At 37.6% G+C, this 19,057-nt stretch overlaps 1 protein-coding gene across 42 annotated transcripts in view; it reads left to right on the top strand.

Annotated features, from left to right (window-relative positions):
* The first annotated feature begins 10,582 nt into the window (after positions 1-10,582).
* LOC101691019 (ABI family member 3 binding protein) overlaps positions 10,583-19,057 on the top strand; it is a 248,767-nt gene continuing 240,292 nt past the window's right edge. For 23 of the 42 annotated variants that reach the window (XM_045088267.1, XM_013045551.2, XM_013045553.2 and 20 more), the window contains exon 1: positions 10,584-10,785. In XM_045088267.1, coding sequence (XP_044944202.1) covers positions 10,707-10,785 — 79 coding nt within the window. In that variant the 5' untranslated portion in view covers positions 10,584-10,706. Of the gene's footprint in view, positions 10,786-19,057 lie in introns of all 42 variants that reach the window. The other 19 variants (XM_013045552.2, XM_013045541.2, XM_013045542.2 and 16 more) reach the window with 3 other exon arrangements.

Genomic DNA, 19,057 nt, shown 5'->3' with positions numbered 1-19,057 from the left:
GTATTCCACTGAACAATATCAGAATATGTATTCTTTTCAAGGGCACAAAGATAGGCCATATTCTAGACCATAAAACAATTCTCAATAAATAGAAGAGGATTCAAGTAATTTAAGGTATATTTCTCAACTATAATAGAATTAAATTAGAATTAAAAACAGAAAGACTCCTAGAAAAATCCCCTGAATATTGGAAACAAAATAACATACTTCTAAATAGCCCATGAGCAAAGAAGAAACAAAAATTTAATAGAAAATTTTTAAGTGAATGAAAATGAAAATCAGATATATTAAATCTTGTTTGAGTAGGACAGAGAAGACATAGATCAGTACCAGGAATGAGAGGCAACATCACTATAGACTCTACAGATATTAAAAGGATGATATGTCAACACATTTGGCCACTTAAGCAAAAGTTCAAATTCCTTGAAAGATGCAAACTAACAAAACTCATTCAAGAAGAAATAGATAATCTGAATGTTTCTGTGTCTATTAAAGGAAGTGAATTTTTAGTAAAGCAAACAAACAAAAAATATCCCCCAAACCTAAAACCTTCCTACAGAGAAAACTTCAGGTCCAGAGGGTTTCACAGACAAAGTAATACTACTTGATTTTAAGACTTATAAGCTGAAGTATTCAATATAATGTTTTATTGGCATTAAAATTGGACAGATAGAGCAGTGGAACAGAAAAGAGACTTCAGAAGCAACCTATGTAAATATGGACAAATGATTTGATAAGGTGTAAGGTCGATTCAGTAGAAAATTGTCTTTTCAACAAATGGCACTAGAATAATTGGATGTTTGTATGCAAAAAAAAATGTGAATCCATATCATTCATCATATGCAAAAACTCAACTCAAAATGGATCATAGATTAAAATGTAAAACCTAACACTATGAAATCTTCATGACTTTTGATTTGACAAAGGATTTTTAGCTATGACACCAATAACATAATTCTTAACAGAACATTGTACAAATCAAAGACTTTTGCGCTACGAAAGACACCAATGAGAGAATGAAAAGTGAAACTACAGTTAGGGAGAAAATATTTACAAAACTTGTATCTGATAAAGGACTTACAAGAATTCCCCAAACTTGGTAATAAGAAAACAATCAATCCCTGCCACAAATAAGTGGGCTAAAGGTTTTGGATACAACTCCCCCGCCCCTAACAAAGTCAAACAGATGACAAATAAGCACATGAAAATATCTATCTATAGCACCATTTATCATTAGGGAAATAAAACTTAAAATCAAAATGAGGTACTACTATTTACCTATTAGAATGGCCAAAATTAAAAAGTTTGACATGTATGTGTCTACATGGATGTGGGAAACTGGAACATACACCCTTGGTGTGAATGTAAAATTATACATCCACTTTGGAAGAGTTTGGCAGTTTTTTAAAAAAAATTTTAAATGAAACCTATCATATTTTCTACCTATTCCACTCCTAGGTATTTATCCAAGAGAAATGAAATCATGCATCCTTACAAATACATATTTGCAATTATTCCTTGTAACCTTATCTGTAGTAGTCAAAACTGGCCACAGCCCAATATCCATCAGCTGGTAAATGGATAAGTAAATTGTGGTATATCTATGCAGGGAATCTTACTCAGCAATAAGAAGGGATGAACAACTGATGTAGGTTACAACATGGTTGACTCTCATTATAGTTATGCTGGAGGAAAGAATCCAGTCAAAAATAGAGTATATAATGTATGATTCAATTTATGTGAAACCCTCAAAACTTCAATCTAAATTATTGTTATAGAAAGCCAATATGTGGGTGTGAGGAATGGGGTGGGAGGTGTGGAGAGGAAAGAGGGTGAGATTGAAAAGAAGCACAAGAATTCTTTTGGATGTAATGGGTATGTTCATTATCTTGATTGGGGTGAGGGTTTTCCAGGTGAAAACATGTCAAAATTCATCAAAATGTATAATTATGTGCAGTTTATTTTATGTCAATTATACTTTAATGAAACTATTGGGAAAAAATAAAAATGTAATAAAATATAGTAGGGAAGGGCTTGGTTTGAGGAATAGTATACCCACACACATTTGACCCTTTTTAAGGTTATTTTAGACATGGACTTGCTATTTTGAACTATTTAAGCATTTTCAAGATACTGGATTTAGGGGAGTGAAACTAAGCTTAGAGGGGGCCTAACACATAAGATTCTGTTGAAAATACAACTTTTGAAAATGTGACTATTTGAATGATAGTTTAATTTAGTGCCCCAGTCTATGACAGCAAATTAAATGCTCTGAAAAGGAAATTTCAGAGAAGTTTGTTAAATTTTTTGTATTCACTTCATACCTTCTGAATTGATGTCTTTGCTGAAGAGCAGGTCTACATCATGGACTACTCTTCATTGAGTATAATTTTAGTTACAATAATAAAAACAACAACAACCAAAGTACCAGCAGCCTATAGCAAGTGAGAGCTTGCCCTGGGACAGGCACTGTTCTAAGCATTTTACATATATTAAACCATTTACTCATCACAATAACCCTATAAGGTAGAGACTGTTATGCCTATTTGTAGAATAAATTTAAGCACAAAGAGGTGCAAATATCAAATTATCTGGCCAGGCTTGGCTTAAATAAATACACTGTTGTTTATTTACTGTATAACCTCTCTGTAACCAGTATATGTTATGAATGTTCCATAGACAGAACAATCCAGGTTTGGTCTTAAGGTCAACAGCATAAGGGCCAAAGGTGAGTTTTTTTATGCTTTTCTAGGTTCTTCTCTTATGTTAGCTCATAAGTTGGCTGCCATATCTCTAAGCATTCTTTTCTCATTTAATGATAATTAGTTAAATAATTAATGTAGTAGTGCTAACATTATTAATAAAGCAGGAAAAGGGAGTAAGAAGGAGTCATCTTCTTGTAAGTTTCTTTTAATCAGAGAAATAAATCTTTGCTACAAGTCCTTTGGCAAAATCCACTTAAATTTATGGGCCAGAACTAGGGTGTCTGGATGGTGCAGTCAGGTGAGGATCCGACGCTTGGTTTCTACTCAGGTCATGATCTCAGAGTCATGGGATTGAGCTCCAAGTCTGGCTCCCCACTCCACTGGGAATCTGTTTGAAGATTCTCTCCCCTCTGCCCCTCCCCCCACTTGCACACATGCTCTCTCTCTCTCTCTCTGGGCCAGAAGTTATTCACATGGGCCTTCCAAGATATCTTCCCTGATAGGAGGCAAGTGTTGTCAGAAAGAAAGAAGGTACAAAGAATGGTTGTGGGGTTGGCAATCAACAATGGCTGGACCACTTCGGTATATCCTGCCAGAAACTCAAGATCACATTCTCTCAGTGATTGTTCCCTGAGCACCTTAGGAGCTGGAAATTTGTAGAAGAAATTCCTTTGTCTTTTGTTACCTTCTGTTTTTTTTTTTTTTTCCCTTTGTCCTTTGTTACTTTCGCAGTTTGAGAACTTCCTATATTAGTTGAAGCTTAATAATGAAGAATAATAAAAACATATTGTATTTATTTTGAAAAGAGAGACAAAGAATCAAAAGAGAGTGATTCATCCATTCAGTCTTTCATTCATTAATTAAATGACAAGTCAATGCTAGCGGACATGGTCAAGATCAATGTTGTACTACAGAACTGCAATGATGGAAATCTTCCATATCTGAGCTGTCTGATACAATAACAGTAGCCACATATGACTGAGCATTTGAAATGAAGGTGGAATGATTGAGAAACTGGATTTTTAGCTTTAATTAATTTAAATTTAATAGCCATGTATGGCTAATGGCCACTGTACTAAACAGCAAAAGTACAGAGCAAGAAAATATTTTCTTTTCCTTTTCTTATTTCTGTTTATTCCCTCATTAAAGACATTATTACATGATGTATTTCTCAACCTTGATTTTTCAATATCCTTAAAGTATTTAATTATTACATTACAATTATTACAAAAATTATTATTTTTTTCCTTAACTTCAAATACAATTGTTTTTAAACTGGAATAGAGATAGAGCTTAGAAAATTAGAGTGTCACAAAGTCAAAACACAGAACATCACAAATTAAAATTTTGTGTACTTTTGTCCTCATCAGTGATTGTTACTTTCAATACTCAAATTATTCAACTATTAGAAGCTGTCACTTTCTAAGAACAATTTATTATTCTCCATTAGCCTCATTTACTACCTCTTTCTTTCCGTGTCATTATTTATTTTTCTAATTGGATTTGAAATGTGTTTTTTCCTTCAGATTATTGTTCTGTACTTTATTTCAGTGGGTAGCTATAGCCAGAAGGGCTCACAAATGTCTATACTGCTAGGGAGAAGTGCCTTCAGATTTGCTTCATGAAGTTCCTTTTTATTTCTTTATTTCTTTTTATTCTCTCATTGGAGACATTATTACATGATGTAATCCTCAACCTCAGGTTTACAATATAACAAAGCATTGGATGTCTTCTGCTTGCAGCCTGGTTGTCACACCCCAAACGAATGCAAACAGAGCTGGGAAGTGTCTAGAGAAGTGTCCCTTCCATTAAATAATAAACTAAAAAGATCTAGGATCTATTGCTTAAGAGATTATGATCATGACTATTCCACCCCAGGCTTTAAAACATATCCACCATCCTCTGACTTGTTTTATCTGCTGCTGCCTCCTCACATTCCCCATGCTCTCTTGGACTCCCTGATGCTGTACTCTAACTTTCAGGACCCATTTCTGACACATCCCTCTGATTTGAAATACCTACTCTGGTTGTGGCCATTATCAAATTTGACCATTATCAAAAAGACAAGAAAGCAAAACATGTCAGTGAAGATGTAGAGAAAAGAGAATCTTTGTGTATTGTTGGAGAGAATGTAAATGGATGCAACAAATGAGGAAAATAGTATGGAGGTTCCGCAAAAAATTAAAAATAAAAATTTCATATGATCCAGTAATTATACCACTGGGTGTTTTCCCCCCGCCAAATAAAAACACTAGAAAGGAATTATGCACCTCTATGTTTATTGCAGCATTATTTACAATTACTAAGATGTGGAAGCAACCCAAATGTTCACCAATAGTTGAATGGATAAGAAAAGATGTATATATACACAATGGAGTATTACTCAACCATAAAAAGAATAAGATCTTGCTATTTGTGACATGAATAGACCTAGAGGGTATCATGTCAAGTGAAATAAAGACAAATAACTTAAGATTTCTTTAATATGTGGAATCTAAAAAACAAACCAAAAAAGCAGACTCTTAAAAACAGAGAAGAAATTAAGGGTTGCTAGAGGGGAGGTGGGTGGAGGGATGAGTGAAATAGGTGAAGGCCATGAAGAAGTACAAACTTCCAGTTATAAAATAAATAAGTCATGGAGATGGAGAGTATGGCAGAGGGAATATAGCCAGTGATATCGTAATAACATTGTACAGTGATGGATGCTGACTACACTTACCATGGTAAGCCTTGAATAATGTATAGAACTGGCAAATTCTTATGTTGTGTACCTGAAACTAATATGTCCACTAAACTTTAATAATTTAAAAAAATAGAATTTAGACAGAACAAGGAAAGCAAAATTTATAGCTCAGCTTAGTAGAAAGGATTCTTTATATTCTTTTATAAATACACATTACTTATTACCTCAAGGTTGTGAAGCCAAAAATCTGGTGGTCTAGATGCCTTTAGACAGAATGAAAAATGACCTACACACTTAGGCATTTAAGGAGCAGTACTTCCCTGTGCTATAAAGAGCATCATGGAAGAGAACTTCTTGCCCAGGTCAAATGTATCCCCATTGGAGCAGGATACTTCTACAATTGAATCATGGGTCTCATTCAGTATAGTAATTACAGAAACAACATTTGAGCTTAAAATATGGAACATTGAGGTACCTCTTTCAAATATGCATCATAACAAAAATTATTTTTATTATCATCCCATAGAAAACCCCAGCATATCTTTGCATATTATGAATTGTAGATATATAAGCCTTTTAAAATGTGCTACCATAGCACCTAAAGAAGGAGAGACTACAAACTGTGAACTGATTGGTAAAATGACTGCATCAACTTTACATCCAAGATTAGAAAGATTTATGAGTTTTAGTGGGAGGATCATTTGAAACAATGGAATTAATATTGAATGCTTCAAAGTCCAAATGTGAAATGACTGAAAAATCTGACATGTGTTTAGCGTAGTGTTCTGGATTTCATCCTGTCTTTTGTCTACTTTGCAAAGAGAAAATATATATAAAGAGGTGATGCCATATGATTGTGGGATCAGAATTCCATCAGGGTTTACTGTTGTGTAAAAAGGAAAGCAGAGAACAAGTTCCCAGATTCTCACTTCACATATTTTGACATATACTTTTGATACAACTCCTGTGTGTAGAGTTTGTGTATCCTTCACTTGGTTCCAAAACAACAATGAAAGCAACTTGTGAAACCATATAAATTAAAACTCCAAGGAAAATAAGCATTAAATAAGGGTGGGATGAAAAACAAAGCCAGGAATGATGCCAAAACATGCACACCACAAGAACCTATACACTTAGTATGGGTGGGGGACACGTTTGGCTCTGGTTTACTATCAGCCAACACAGAAAGAAAACCTGGTTACAATGTCACAAAATAAATACAGTTGCTCAGGAAAAATATTAGTCTTTTATTTTTTTAACATAGAGAACAGACTTTCCCCCCCCCCAGAGTTTTAATAGAGGCTACTTTATGATTTATTAAGCAATGTCTAACAATACTCTTACTATGCACAGCAGAAAAAGTTTCATTGTTGATTCTTATGGTGGACTTGAATGTTGATGATGGCATTATACCAAAGTCTATCTAAAAAGATATTTTGGAGTGCACCAATCCTATTGTCAAGAAATGTGAAGGATTGGGAATTTACCCTATGTTCACGCTAGAATGCACAGTTCACTTAATGCTGGCAGGAGACACAAGACTCCAGGGTCAAAGACAAAGGACAGTTAATTCACTCACAACAACAGCATTAGCCAGATTATTAGCATTTGTTCCCATTCTAGGAGCTTAGATTCCCTCAGGGCAATGCAAAGAAGTTTGGGTGATTCTTACGCAGACGGCAGAAACCCTGAGTTTAGGGAACTTGACTCTTTGATAGTAGGATATGAGCATATGTTCCCTTTGCCCCAGAAGGAAACGTTACCTTTAATTCTGAGGGACAGTTAAAAAACTTCTATCTTCCAAGGCTGTTTCCTATATAAACGTCTTTGAAAAGATAGTCTAGAGCACAGAAAATCAATACTTTTGCTTATAATATACACAGAAACATGAGGGTCCCTTGGAGAATTGTCCCCCAACAACTGTGCATTCCAGGGCATGGTTTGGCTTTCCCTAGCTTAATCCCTTTAGACTATTTGGAGGAATTGATGGATTGTTTCATTTGACACTTACTCATCATACTGCATCCTTATTATCTAGGCACCGGCTACCATGACAAACAAGCATGGATTATCCCTTCACAGAACACAGAGAAAATACAAATATATTTTATGTGTTTTTCCAGGAGTTATTTCTGAATGTCCTCCCAACAGAGATATTTGTTTTAGGGAATAGATTTTATTTTTGTAGAGCAGTTTAGAATCACAGCAAAATTGAGTGGAATGTGGAAAGATTTCTCACATACCTACCCCTGCACATGCAGAGATACACCATATACACTTTGCCCTCCTCATTATGAACATCCCACACCAGAGTTTGTTACAAATTGGTTACAGTTGTCACAACTGATGAACTCACACTGATACATCATCATCATCCAGAAATCCTATTTGACATCAGTGTTTACTCGGTCTTTACTCTTTACTCGGTGTTGTAAATATTGTTAGTCTGTGAATATTGGTGACAATTCAATATTGTCATGGAACTTCACGGTTTTTTGTTTTGCTTTGATTTACTTTTTAAAATTTACTTGTCAGAGAGTGGGAGCACATTCAGGGGGAGCGCCAGACAGAAGAAGAGGGAGAAGCAGGCTTCCCAGTAAGCAAGGAGCCCAAGCTCAGGACTTGATCCCAGGACCCTGGGATCCTGACCCAAGCCGAAGGCAGATACTTAACTGATTGAGCCACCGAGGTGTCCCACACTCCCCCCCCCCAAGATTTTATTTATTTGTTTGAGAAAGAGAGAGAGAGCAAGCACAAGCAGGGGGCAGAGGGAGAAGCAGGCTCCCTGCTGAGCAGGGAGCCCTATGCGCGGCTGGAGCCCTATGCCAGGCTCGTTTCCAGGACCCTGGGATCCTGACCTGAGCGAATGGCAGATGTTTAACCCACTGAGCCACCCAGGCGCCCCATGGAGCATCACATTTTTATATTTATGGATAAATACAGACACAAGTGCCTGCAGAGACATTTGAACCAAGGCTTAATGTCAGCATTCTTAAGAGTGCTTCTGGAACATTTGTACCTCCTCTTTATGTGGGGACTCTGACACGACCACAAATTTCCTGTTCTCTGCAAAAAGTGGATAACCTCCTTTGACAGGGTCTATTTCTTGAGGATGTTCCTCCTCCCTGGTCTGAGGAGAACTCTAATGCCTTAACATCTGCACTGAATGCTCCTTGTCTTACAAGCTAAGGTAATCCCCCCCCCACCCCCCACCCCCCCTGGACAAAACAGTTGGAGATTGCCCTCTATTTAATTAGCCCCCCAGTCAGTTCCAAGCTGCAAGTACTGGTTGCTAACTATCGGACTTAGCCTGAGGGCCAAGTAGAGGCTGACTCTTGAATTCCATTACCTAACTCTGGGACCAGCCCCTCACAGTTGGGGGAACTGGCCTTCTTTTCAGAATTTCTGCTGGGTTTTTTTTCCCCCCCCTCTCAGAAAACCTGTCGTTTCCTGCTAGCACAGTGGCCTCACTGGCTTAAGTTGATGGCCCTGGCATATTGAAGCCAAGACCTCCGTACCAGCTGGATGAATGTCCAAACTTGGGTTTGCGAGAGCTGCCTATCCAAGTGAAAAATTAGAGATGAAAAAGACCTGTTAAATAACCCAATCCCTTCCGTAGCCGGTGCCAGAGCATTCCTATGGTGAGAGCTTAGACCTGGCTGGCTCCAAATGACTTTAACAATGTGCCTTCTCACGCTTTTTTTGGAAGATGGGGCTGTCTCTTCAATTTTTCTTTTGGTAACATTTTTGAGTAGAATTTTATTTGACCAGCATTATTCCACTTCCCACTTCCCACTTAGTGTTTGGGTTCAGCTACAGCAAACCCATGAAATGAGCTATTTTCAGAGTCAATATAAATGTTTGGGTGGCATTTTGAGTACACTATTAACCCATTTGTTCCTGTGACGTGCCTAGATTGAGGGTGAGGGAGAGAGGAACTGTGCGGACTTAAAGACTGAAAAGTCCAGTTAGAATCATAGTTCTCCTTAACTGGGGGCTTTGTTACTGTCATTATTGTAGTTTTCAGTGGCTGTCCTTTATAATAAGCTTTTCGTATACCAGGTGCTATGGTAAGTACTGTCTAAAAGTCCTTCCTGCTAGCAAATTTATGAAATTGATACTATCATCTCTGGTTTAGAATGGAAAGTTTGGCAGTTACAAGTGGAGGCTCTGGAGTTAAATTGCCAGATTAGAACGCCAGCTCAGTTGCTGACACGCACTATAACCTCAAGCCTTTCACTTAACCTCTTTGTGCCCCATTTCTCTGTCTGGAAAATGCGGATGATGACAATGCCTGCCTGTTAGGTCCTTTTGGGGGAAGAAATGGGTTAATATGTGTGAATTGATCAGGTCAGTGCCTCACAAGGAACAAGCCCTTGAATTTACACAATATTGATGAGATATAGATGGAGAAATTTGCTCAAAGGCACAGAGCATCCAGATTTAAACTGCAGTCAGTTCTGCTCCAGAGCCCCCCAAAATGATCAGCCATTAGAATTCCCCGGTGTGGTCTGGAGACTTAACCTCTCTGAACCTCAGTTTTTCTCACTGGTAAAATGGGAATAACACTGTGTCTCCTTTATAGCCACTGTGAAGATTACAGTGCAATCATATAGATGAGAACACTATTCCAGAGGCTGGCCCAGAGCTAGGGATCGATTAGCAATAGCGATTTCTCCATTTCTACATCCAGATCTCTAGAATAGATGGACCTATGTATCTGTGTGTGTGTGTATACACTTATATACATACGTGTGTTATGTATAACGAACTGCTATCTAACCAATGACTTACTCTTAAAAATTTCTCGTGATATTGGAACTTCGGAATGGTTCAAAGTGTACTTTTACAAGTTTACTCCCGTTTAAAAGAAGAATTGGATTGTTTTACTAGATAATTAAAAACAGTTTCCTTCTTAATAAGGCTTTATTCTGTTCCAGTGGTTTGGGGTATGCCTTTCTAGATTTTTAAAAGTAGTTCATCAAATGGTTAAGAACTGCCTAAGTACTTTTTCTTTCACATATGTAGATTGACCAAAATTTCAATGTTTATATCACAGAGAGAACAGACAGTGACAACCTAGCAGAGAGAAATGTGATGGTATGTTTTTGCTGTTGTGCCTTTTTTTTTTTTTTTTTTTTTGGTGTGTGTGGGAAAGGGTGTGATGTCATTTTGTCTCCACCCCCTGTGAGTAAGCCCACAGCAGAGCTAACTGCAGCCGCCCGCCTCTGTCATTGGGAGACAGTCCACTTAAATGCGGCTCCAGGGTTGCGGGACACCCACCAGCATCACTCCCCGTGTGAGGTGGCAAATGCAACATGCTGTCCAGCTTGGGGTGTCTGCTTTTCTGTGGAAGTATTGCACTAGCCCTGGGAAATGCACAGAAATTGCCAAAAGGCAAGTAGCTCTGCTGTTTTGTGTTTTAAAAATAATTTTTGAGAGATACTCGTTTTTAAATGTCAAAATTAAGTGTGATCTGCTTTACCAGGTTTGGGGGGGGGATATAGTTCTTCTGTGGAGAGTCAAAGTTCAGATGTGTTAAGTAGTTGCTTTAACTTTTACCTTTTATTTACCCCCTCTGTTATTTACTTTTCAGTTGAATCTCTTTAATGCAAAGATGAAGACCAACTTCTTAGGTTTAACAGGTTTACAGTGGCTTGAATGCTGTAGATTGAAACTATAGTATTTGTATATTGAGTCTTGGTAGATGGGTATGGTAGTCTATTAAAAAGTGTTGTTTGGTGTTTTATTCCCCTTCTCAGAGATTAAAACAATACTGGCTTTAGGTATAAAGGGAGCGGATTCTGAAACTTTGGATGGTGTAAACCTCACATGTACTTGTTAACTTGGGGGTAAAGTACGATCATGTGCTAATGTGTAGACACTTCTCTCCAGGGGAGTTTGGAAGAGGGTTTGATCTGCTGGATGGGACACTCCCCCTTTTCCTGGCTAAATTGCTCTCATTTTAGTGTTGGTATTTTGTTTACAAATGCCATCAAAAGAAAATTAACCTTTCTAAATTTAGACCCTAAAAGTCTTTTGCGCCTATCAGTACTGCCATAAGAGCTTGCCTCTCTTCTGTCTCTGAACATAAACATTGCATGTACTCTTTTGTTCATCTGCAGAGGCATTTTCTAAGCCAACTGCAGGTCAGGGAAGGCTTTTTATGGCTGCAGACTGTCGTAGTCAGCAGGGTTATGAAAAACAGGCTGAACTTAATACACAGTTATGATGGAAAATATCAGAGGTAATGCAGAGCCACAGGCTTGTCAAAAACCTGGTGTGCACAGAATCAGACAGGAAAGCTGTTAGTGTCAGATTATCCAAAAGATTCTTCTTGGGTCCTCCCTTTGGATAGTTTGTTCCAAAATCATCCTGTCTCAAGTGAAAACTCTTCTCTCCTCAGTGTGGCAAGTGTAACTTGAATCCAGAATGTGAGGGCTGGAGGCCTTATCTAGTTGCTATTTCACTTGGTGATGTAAAAAGCAATAAAAAGGGCTGAGTAAACCTTCTTAATGCTGATCAGATAATTATGTAGAAATAAATAAATAAATAGTAAAAACATATACTATTAGATCTTTTTCTTCTATTAAGAATTTTGTTTCTTGATCATAGTGAAAGTGTTTAAGTAAATCAATTAGGAGGCACAAGCATTTAGAATTAATTGTTCCTCTTCCTGAAATATTTAACAAGGACACATCATTGGAGAGCAGTTGGGTTTTCTCAGGCTCAATACCTACAGATGGTTTTATTTTACCTAATGTTCACTGTGTAGGGAGTAGAGCCATACTTTTGTTACTACAGACTTCTGCAAATTCCAAATGTTTTAATTGTCATGTTGCAATCAGTGGATACAAATCTCTTGACACAGTTTTCCTTTATTTGTTGTGGTTGAAAAAAAAATAGAAAAGTTGCCCAGAATGGCCACAAAACTTTGTCTGGTTCATGCACTTTAATTTGAAGAATTCTCATCCAGGTTTCTTTTGTAATTTTAAGAAATATCCATGGCTTTGGTAATTGTTAAAAAGCCCTGTCAAATTAAAATAGTTATATTATAAAATAATTGGCAATTTTCTTGTCTCTGGTGCTATGTTTTTTCTCTATTATGGAAACTACTAAGGAACTTTCTTTTAGCTGAAGTCACCTTTCTCAAACTATGTCCTAAGAATAGGTGTACTGTCCTCCAAAGAAGTTGGGCAGGCATCTGCTCTCCACCAATGACTTAAGGAGTGTTCGTGCTTTGTTGTCTTCTGGGGAGTCCCAACAGATGTGAGAATTTCACAAGGTCTGAGAATCACTCAGTAAAAAAACCTGCCCAATATTTTTAACCCATTGTTTCTCAAACTCAATCCATTTCCTAGTGAAATAGCTATAATATAATAATTATAATAATATAATTATAATATAATATATAATAGCTATAATATTTTGTTCATCTTTCACAGAACACATTTGGGGAAATGATGAGCTAAACAAGAATGGGGGGAGGAGGGGAATAAAAAGCATTTCTCTTCTTTTTCCTTTCCACTTTAGAGTTAGTTTTCTATCATCTGTGATTTAAGAAGAAGCTAGAATTTTGAAGCTGGACAGGACATTAAGGGTTAATTGAGTGGTTGCCAGACCTTTTGATTTATGAACTGCTAAAAAGACAGATATACTTTCACTATCAGGGCTCCATTACAGAGGACATAGTTGAATTGTTTGAGGATGTTCAAAGAGGATACAAAATCCCCATTGTTCATCACAACAAGGCATTTTAACATATTTATAAAATAAATGAATTTATACAAGTAAGTCTATTGTTTTTATTTTTCTCTTTCACCATCAACTAATGAAAATTTCATCACAGGCCACTATTTGGGAGCCAATGCCCTAGCTTAACTGTTTATTTTGTAAATGAAGACACCCAAAGGCAGGAAGCTTAGTAACTTTCCTCTCACTGATGGCAGAACCAGGACAGGATTCAAGTCAGAATTGCATGTCTTGCCTTTTTCCCCACCTGGTGAACAGACTTCTCTACCCCAAACTACTAGTTACATTGTGCAGTATATGTGTGGATGCTACCCTTCTCGTGAATACAATTTTTCTTGCAAATATCATAACCATTACCTTAATTTCACATTTCCCCAAGAACATGTCCTATACACATACATACACAAATTATTGTAACTATATATCTGTTTAGTTGTCATATATAGTTGAGAGACATATATTTTTCTTACAAATAGCTATATATATATATTTTTAAGGAAAACATTTTTTCCTAAAATTTTTTAAGAATAGCCATATATATATAAAATAAGAAAAATTATTTGTTAAATAAGATTTTATTTGTCCCTGTCTTTGCTTATTTGCTTACCTAGCCACATACTTTGTTATAGAAAATAAGATTTTGGAAGTGTCTTTCTTACTTTTCAAAAGCTTAAAGTTAGAGACTATTACTAATGGATTTCTTTTCCTCGCTACCACTTAATGAGTATGTGTTTTGGTAAATGATTTACCTTTGCTAAACTTCATTTTTCTCATCTGTAAAAGGGGAATAATGATAACTATCTCATAGTGTTTTAGAATTAAATGAGATGAGATATAATGTTAATTGGGTCATAGAAAAATGAATCAATATTTTAAAATATGTGCACTATAATTTGTGATCTTGTGTCCAAACCGACAAATCTCTTGAAGGGCAATACATTCAGGCATCATGTTCTTGGCAGAAAGGTGGGGCAAGGGAGTTAAGGGTCGCTCTACAGACAATGAGAGAAGACCTCTCCTGGGCGCTAGCCTCACCATCATCAGCCAATGTTTGATTGCCAAGACCAAACAGTGTTCTTTTCTATGGAAGCTGCACCTTTGCCTCAGGATCAGCTTTCCCTGGGGCTTCGTAAGGCCTCACAGAGCTTCCTGGAGAGATCCCATTGTACTTGTTTTTCAGGAAGAGAATTAAGCCACAACGATGTACAGGCCCTGAGAAGAATCACCGCATTGTTTAAACTTTTGAAAGCCCCTGTGCTCCAGCTACCTCTTGGAATCTTTATTCTTGGCACCACAGAATTTTTCTTCCCCTATTGCATACCAGGCTAAGATAAAAACCACAGAGAACAATATGTAGTGAAGGGAGCCAACAAAAGCTCATGGTGGGACATGAGGGGCTTGACATACCTCTTTGCAGAAACTCCTCTGTGTGGAAGATAGTAATCAGCAAGAAGGCAAGGCTACTATTTCTAGCTAATGCTATCAATCCTGAGGCACGTGTGAGGAAAATCACAGGGGAACATCCAAGATACAAGTGTAATCAGATAGCCTGAAGGCCTAAGGCAAGTCTTGGGTGTGACTCTTGGCATGTGGCAGAGCGAAGAGGCAGCTGGCTCTTTGCCTCAGGTTCTTACCTGACAGGGTAGAAATCACAGATTCCCAGGACCAAAACCAGGAGCAGATGGTAATAATAACAATAGTTCTTACCAACATTTTGGGGGCTCAGATTGCCTGTGGTCATTTAGGGCTAAATATCTTTAATGTGGAAAATCTAAACTCTCCAAGGTCCCTATAAGCAGGTATTCTACCATTCTTATTTTACAGAGCATAAAATTGTGTTCAGAGTGTTTAAGTGATTTGCAGTCACACAGTCAGCAAGTGGCCAGAGGCTATACCCTTACCTTCTGTGTAATATCAGTTTCCTGCTTTATGGGAAGATAAGCTAATTTATTCATAATAATTATGAATTTTTATGAATTATATTATGAATTATTATGAATTGTTATGAATTATATTACTATATTCCATGTATATGCAGAGCACTGAGGCTAGGAAGACACAGCTTGGCACCTGTCTTCAAGAAGCTGACCAGTTAATGGAGGAGACAGGGATGTAAAGAAATAATTATAATAGAGTGAGATTATCCTCCAGTTTGGGTGAAGCACAAAGAGTTTTGAGAACAGCCAGAAAAACCCAATCCAGCCTGGAGGGATCAAGAATTAGGAGAGGATCAAGTACTTAGTAGAGGCCTGGAAGACGAATAGAAGTTGGGGCAAGGAAGAGGATGGCTGAGAGGCTAGAGGCCTTCCTGACAGACACAGCTGTGTGGCCAGATGCCAGGTCACCCCCCAGGTGCCTGTGCTCAGCTGGGTGTTAAAGTACTCAGAGAAGAAGCCAGGACTGGGAAGTCCACACAGGATGCAACTGTGTCTTCCTTGTCTCTTTCTGCCCTGACTCCCCAGGATTAGTTACAAAGAGGGAATAGAAGCTTGTCTTTGGAGAGGAGGACTCCTGTGTCTTGCCCTATAAACCTTCCCAGACACGTGCCTGGGGTCTGGTTCTCACTCTCCATGGATTCCTCCCAATCTCACTCTGACAAAATTTCATGTGTTGCTCAAGGGGCCCAGTCCATTTCCCCCCCTTGAGAGGGGCTGGAGAAGATCTCTTTAATCTCAGGGCAAGGATGTTGCGGGGGCGGGGTGGGGGGGGCAAGGAATGGTGTGGAGTGCAAAAGAAGCCTAATGGGTAGAACTCTGCTTTTAATAAGTGGTATGTATTTATGCGCTGGTGTCACTGGAGAAGAGTGCATTGGAAAAAATGACTCCCCTGCTAAAAGGAAACAAAAAAAGTTTGAAAATCATGGGAGAATTATTTTAGCGTCTTTGACAGCTCTAAAGTTTCATGGCAGTTTTATTGATTTGTCTATTCAAATGGTGTTTACTAAGCATCTACTAAGTAAAACTGAATAAAATCCAGAACTTGCTATAGAATGTAAAAATTGATTAAATTTGTTTTTATGCTGAGACTGTCATGTTTAGAATCCAGTGTTTGAAAATAAAATTCCCTGTGTTCATTACACATTCACTGGTTTCATTCAGCTTTGCAGACTGCTATATCCAACTATGAGACACCGAACAGTAAGGAATTTTAGCTTCTCTCCCTCTTTCAAGGTAATGGGGTCCAGCGAACAATCAAGAATAAAAGAATTTATCTGTACTGTATCACAGAAAAGACAGCTAAAATGTTTTTGTAGGTTAATGTGAGTTGACAGAAAGTTTGTCTAAGGCAAAATTAAGGTGTCTAATAAAGAGAGAGTCGTTCAGGAAATGTCACCCACCATTCTATCTGGGTGACTATCCTCAGAAAGATTTTCCTTTTGCTTGTTTCCTGATTGTCATTATAAAAGTAGGTATAAAAGAATGTTGAAATAGATGAACTTAAAGTGATCTAAGAATAAATATAAAATTAAAATATAAATAGGATAATCTAAAGTGAGCGATAATAGAATAGTAAAATAAAAGTAAAAAAATAAATAGTATTAGCTAAAGAAAGAACATGCTAAGAATAGAAAAGCAATGGTTTCAATACATACATCTGTTAGAATGACATTTTAAAAATATGGTAAGGGGCGCCTGGGTGGCTCAGTGGGTTAAAGCCTCTGCCTTCGGCTCAGGTCATGATCCCAGGGTCCTGGGATCAAGCCCCGCATCGGGCTCTCTGCTTAGTGGTGAGCCTGCTTCCCCTTCTCTTTCTGTCTGCCCCTCTGCCTACTTGTGATTTCTCTGTCAAATAAATAAATAAATAAGATCTTTATAAAAATAAAAATATGATAAGAGGGGCACTGGGTGGCTCAGTTAGTAAAACTTCCAATTCTTGATTTCAGCTCAGGCAATGATCTCAGTGTCTGGAGATGGAGTCCTATGATGGGCTCCATACTCAGTGGGGATTCTGTATCCCCTCTCTTCCTTTATCCCTTCTCCACTCATGTACTCTCCTTCTCTCAAATAAATAAATTTAAAAAAAAAACTGTTTAATAAATACAAAGAAGATGATAATCATATTACTCTATAGCAGGCTTGGTGTTTAATGCTAAGTGTTTAGATAAATCATCTCATTTTGTCCTCATGCTTATTAAAGATATGTTATTATTTCTCTCATTCCACAGATGAGAAACTAAGCCTAAAGAGTTTGTTAGTTATCTACCGATGCATAACAAATTACCACAAACTCATCAGTTTAAAACAACCCACATTTATTATCTCACAGTTGCTTTGAGAAGACTGAGTCTGGCTTAGCTGGGGCCTCTCCTTGGATGTGTTTCACAGGCTGAACAGAGAGTTGGCCAGGGCTCGCTGTTGACCAGAGGTCACTTTGGGTCTTTGCCACGTGGGCCTTTCTGTTATGGCTGCTTGCTTCATCAAAGTATACAAGCCCAGATGAGTCTGCTGGCAAGATGAAAATTATAATCTTAGCCTAATCATGGAAGTGAAAGCCTATCACCTTTTCCATATTCTATTGGTTAGAAAAAATTCATTTCCTGTCATATAAGGTGATTACCCCAGAGAATGACTACCAGGAGACAGGGATTATTGGTAGTTGTCTTAGAGTCTACCCACCACAAAATGGTCAATGGGGTCATATAGCTAGTAAGTGATACAGTGATACAGTGCAACTATCAATATAGGAAATCTAATTCCAGAGAATATACTGGTTTGAGCATTAGCACCCATCAATTTCCCATAGAATCCAGCCTTTAGTGGCAGATGCTCATTAGACCCATTGCCAATTTGTCTCCCTCCATGGTTGAGATAAATTCTAGGAAATTGCTGAGAATAAAGATAAATATGATAAGTGCAAAGACTTAAGGTAAATATTTGTGACACAATTTTCTGTATGCAAGAATCCAGTCAATGCCTAAATTCCTCTGCTGATTTCCTCTGTGGCATATCAAATGACCACATCTGTGGTCAGTCCCATGTAGAGGGATATGCAAAGTAAATTCTCCCCAAATAGGAGCTCTGCTTTTAAGACTTAGATGCCACTATCTCTGAAACAGAAAACAAAAACATAAGACAAAGCAAAAATTTTCTTTAACAAAATATATAAATATTAAGAAAGTAGCCCCTATTGAGTTGATGACACAGTCCCCATAAAATATGCTTCTGAAATATCAGTGGGTGGTTTCTCCAGTAAATGGAGGAGTTGTTATAAGGTCAAATTAAATTTGTGTTTGGCAGAAGAAAGTATTCTTGTATTAGTGGATGTGACAAAGACAACTGGATGAACTAAAGGAGCTTCTTTCAGATCCCTTTTGCTATTTATAAAACAATTCTTCCAAATGCTCTAGGAATCAAAACAGAAATTGGGTTGTACACAGGATATATGATTAACATGTTTTCTAGAATGTTTAGTGCTAGAGTATCCTGTGTGTGTGTTTTTCTCTAGCCCATGGTTTCTTGTTGTGTTGGGATTGTCCTAAAGGTCCAGGAGGTGCATGGTAAGAAGGGTAAACTTCATGGTCTTAGTCTACTTTGTTGAAGTTCTGCGGACAGGAAGACTGAATCAGGGCTCAGTCTACCACTCAAGTTAGCTTGGGGTCCCCACCAAGAACCTTCCACAGTGAGAATTCTAGGTTGTATTGTAAGTTTCCTTGATCTAAAAAAAAAAAAAAAAACACTGACTTGTATTCCCAGTATTTTGGTAGAAAATTGGGAACCTTAAAGCTAGCCTGAGGTTTTTAGGCTCTCTTGGTATAGCAAGCTATGCAGTCAGCTAATGTTCCTCCCTGTGGAATTCTGAAAAGGAGGTAGAAGATGTGATGCTTTCATAGGAGGTTCATTATTGTTCTCCAGTCACAGACTATACACCTAAAGTCTATACATTAGAAAACCAAACCAAGTCCACCCACATCAAGCAT

This window comes from Mustela putorius, unplaced genomic scaffold (genome assembly GCF_011764305.1).
Source record: "Mustela putorius furo isolate JIRA1106 unplaced genomic scaffold, ASM1176430v1.1 tig00003834_pilon_pilon_pilon, whole genome shotgun sequence".
Classification (NCBI taxonomy): domain Eukaryota; kingdom Metazoa; phylum Chordata; class Mammalia; order Carnivora; family Mustelidae; genus Mustela; species Mustela putorius.
This window is presented reverse-complemented; position numbering and strand designations above follow the sequence as displayed.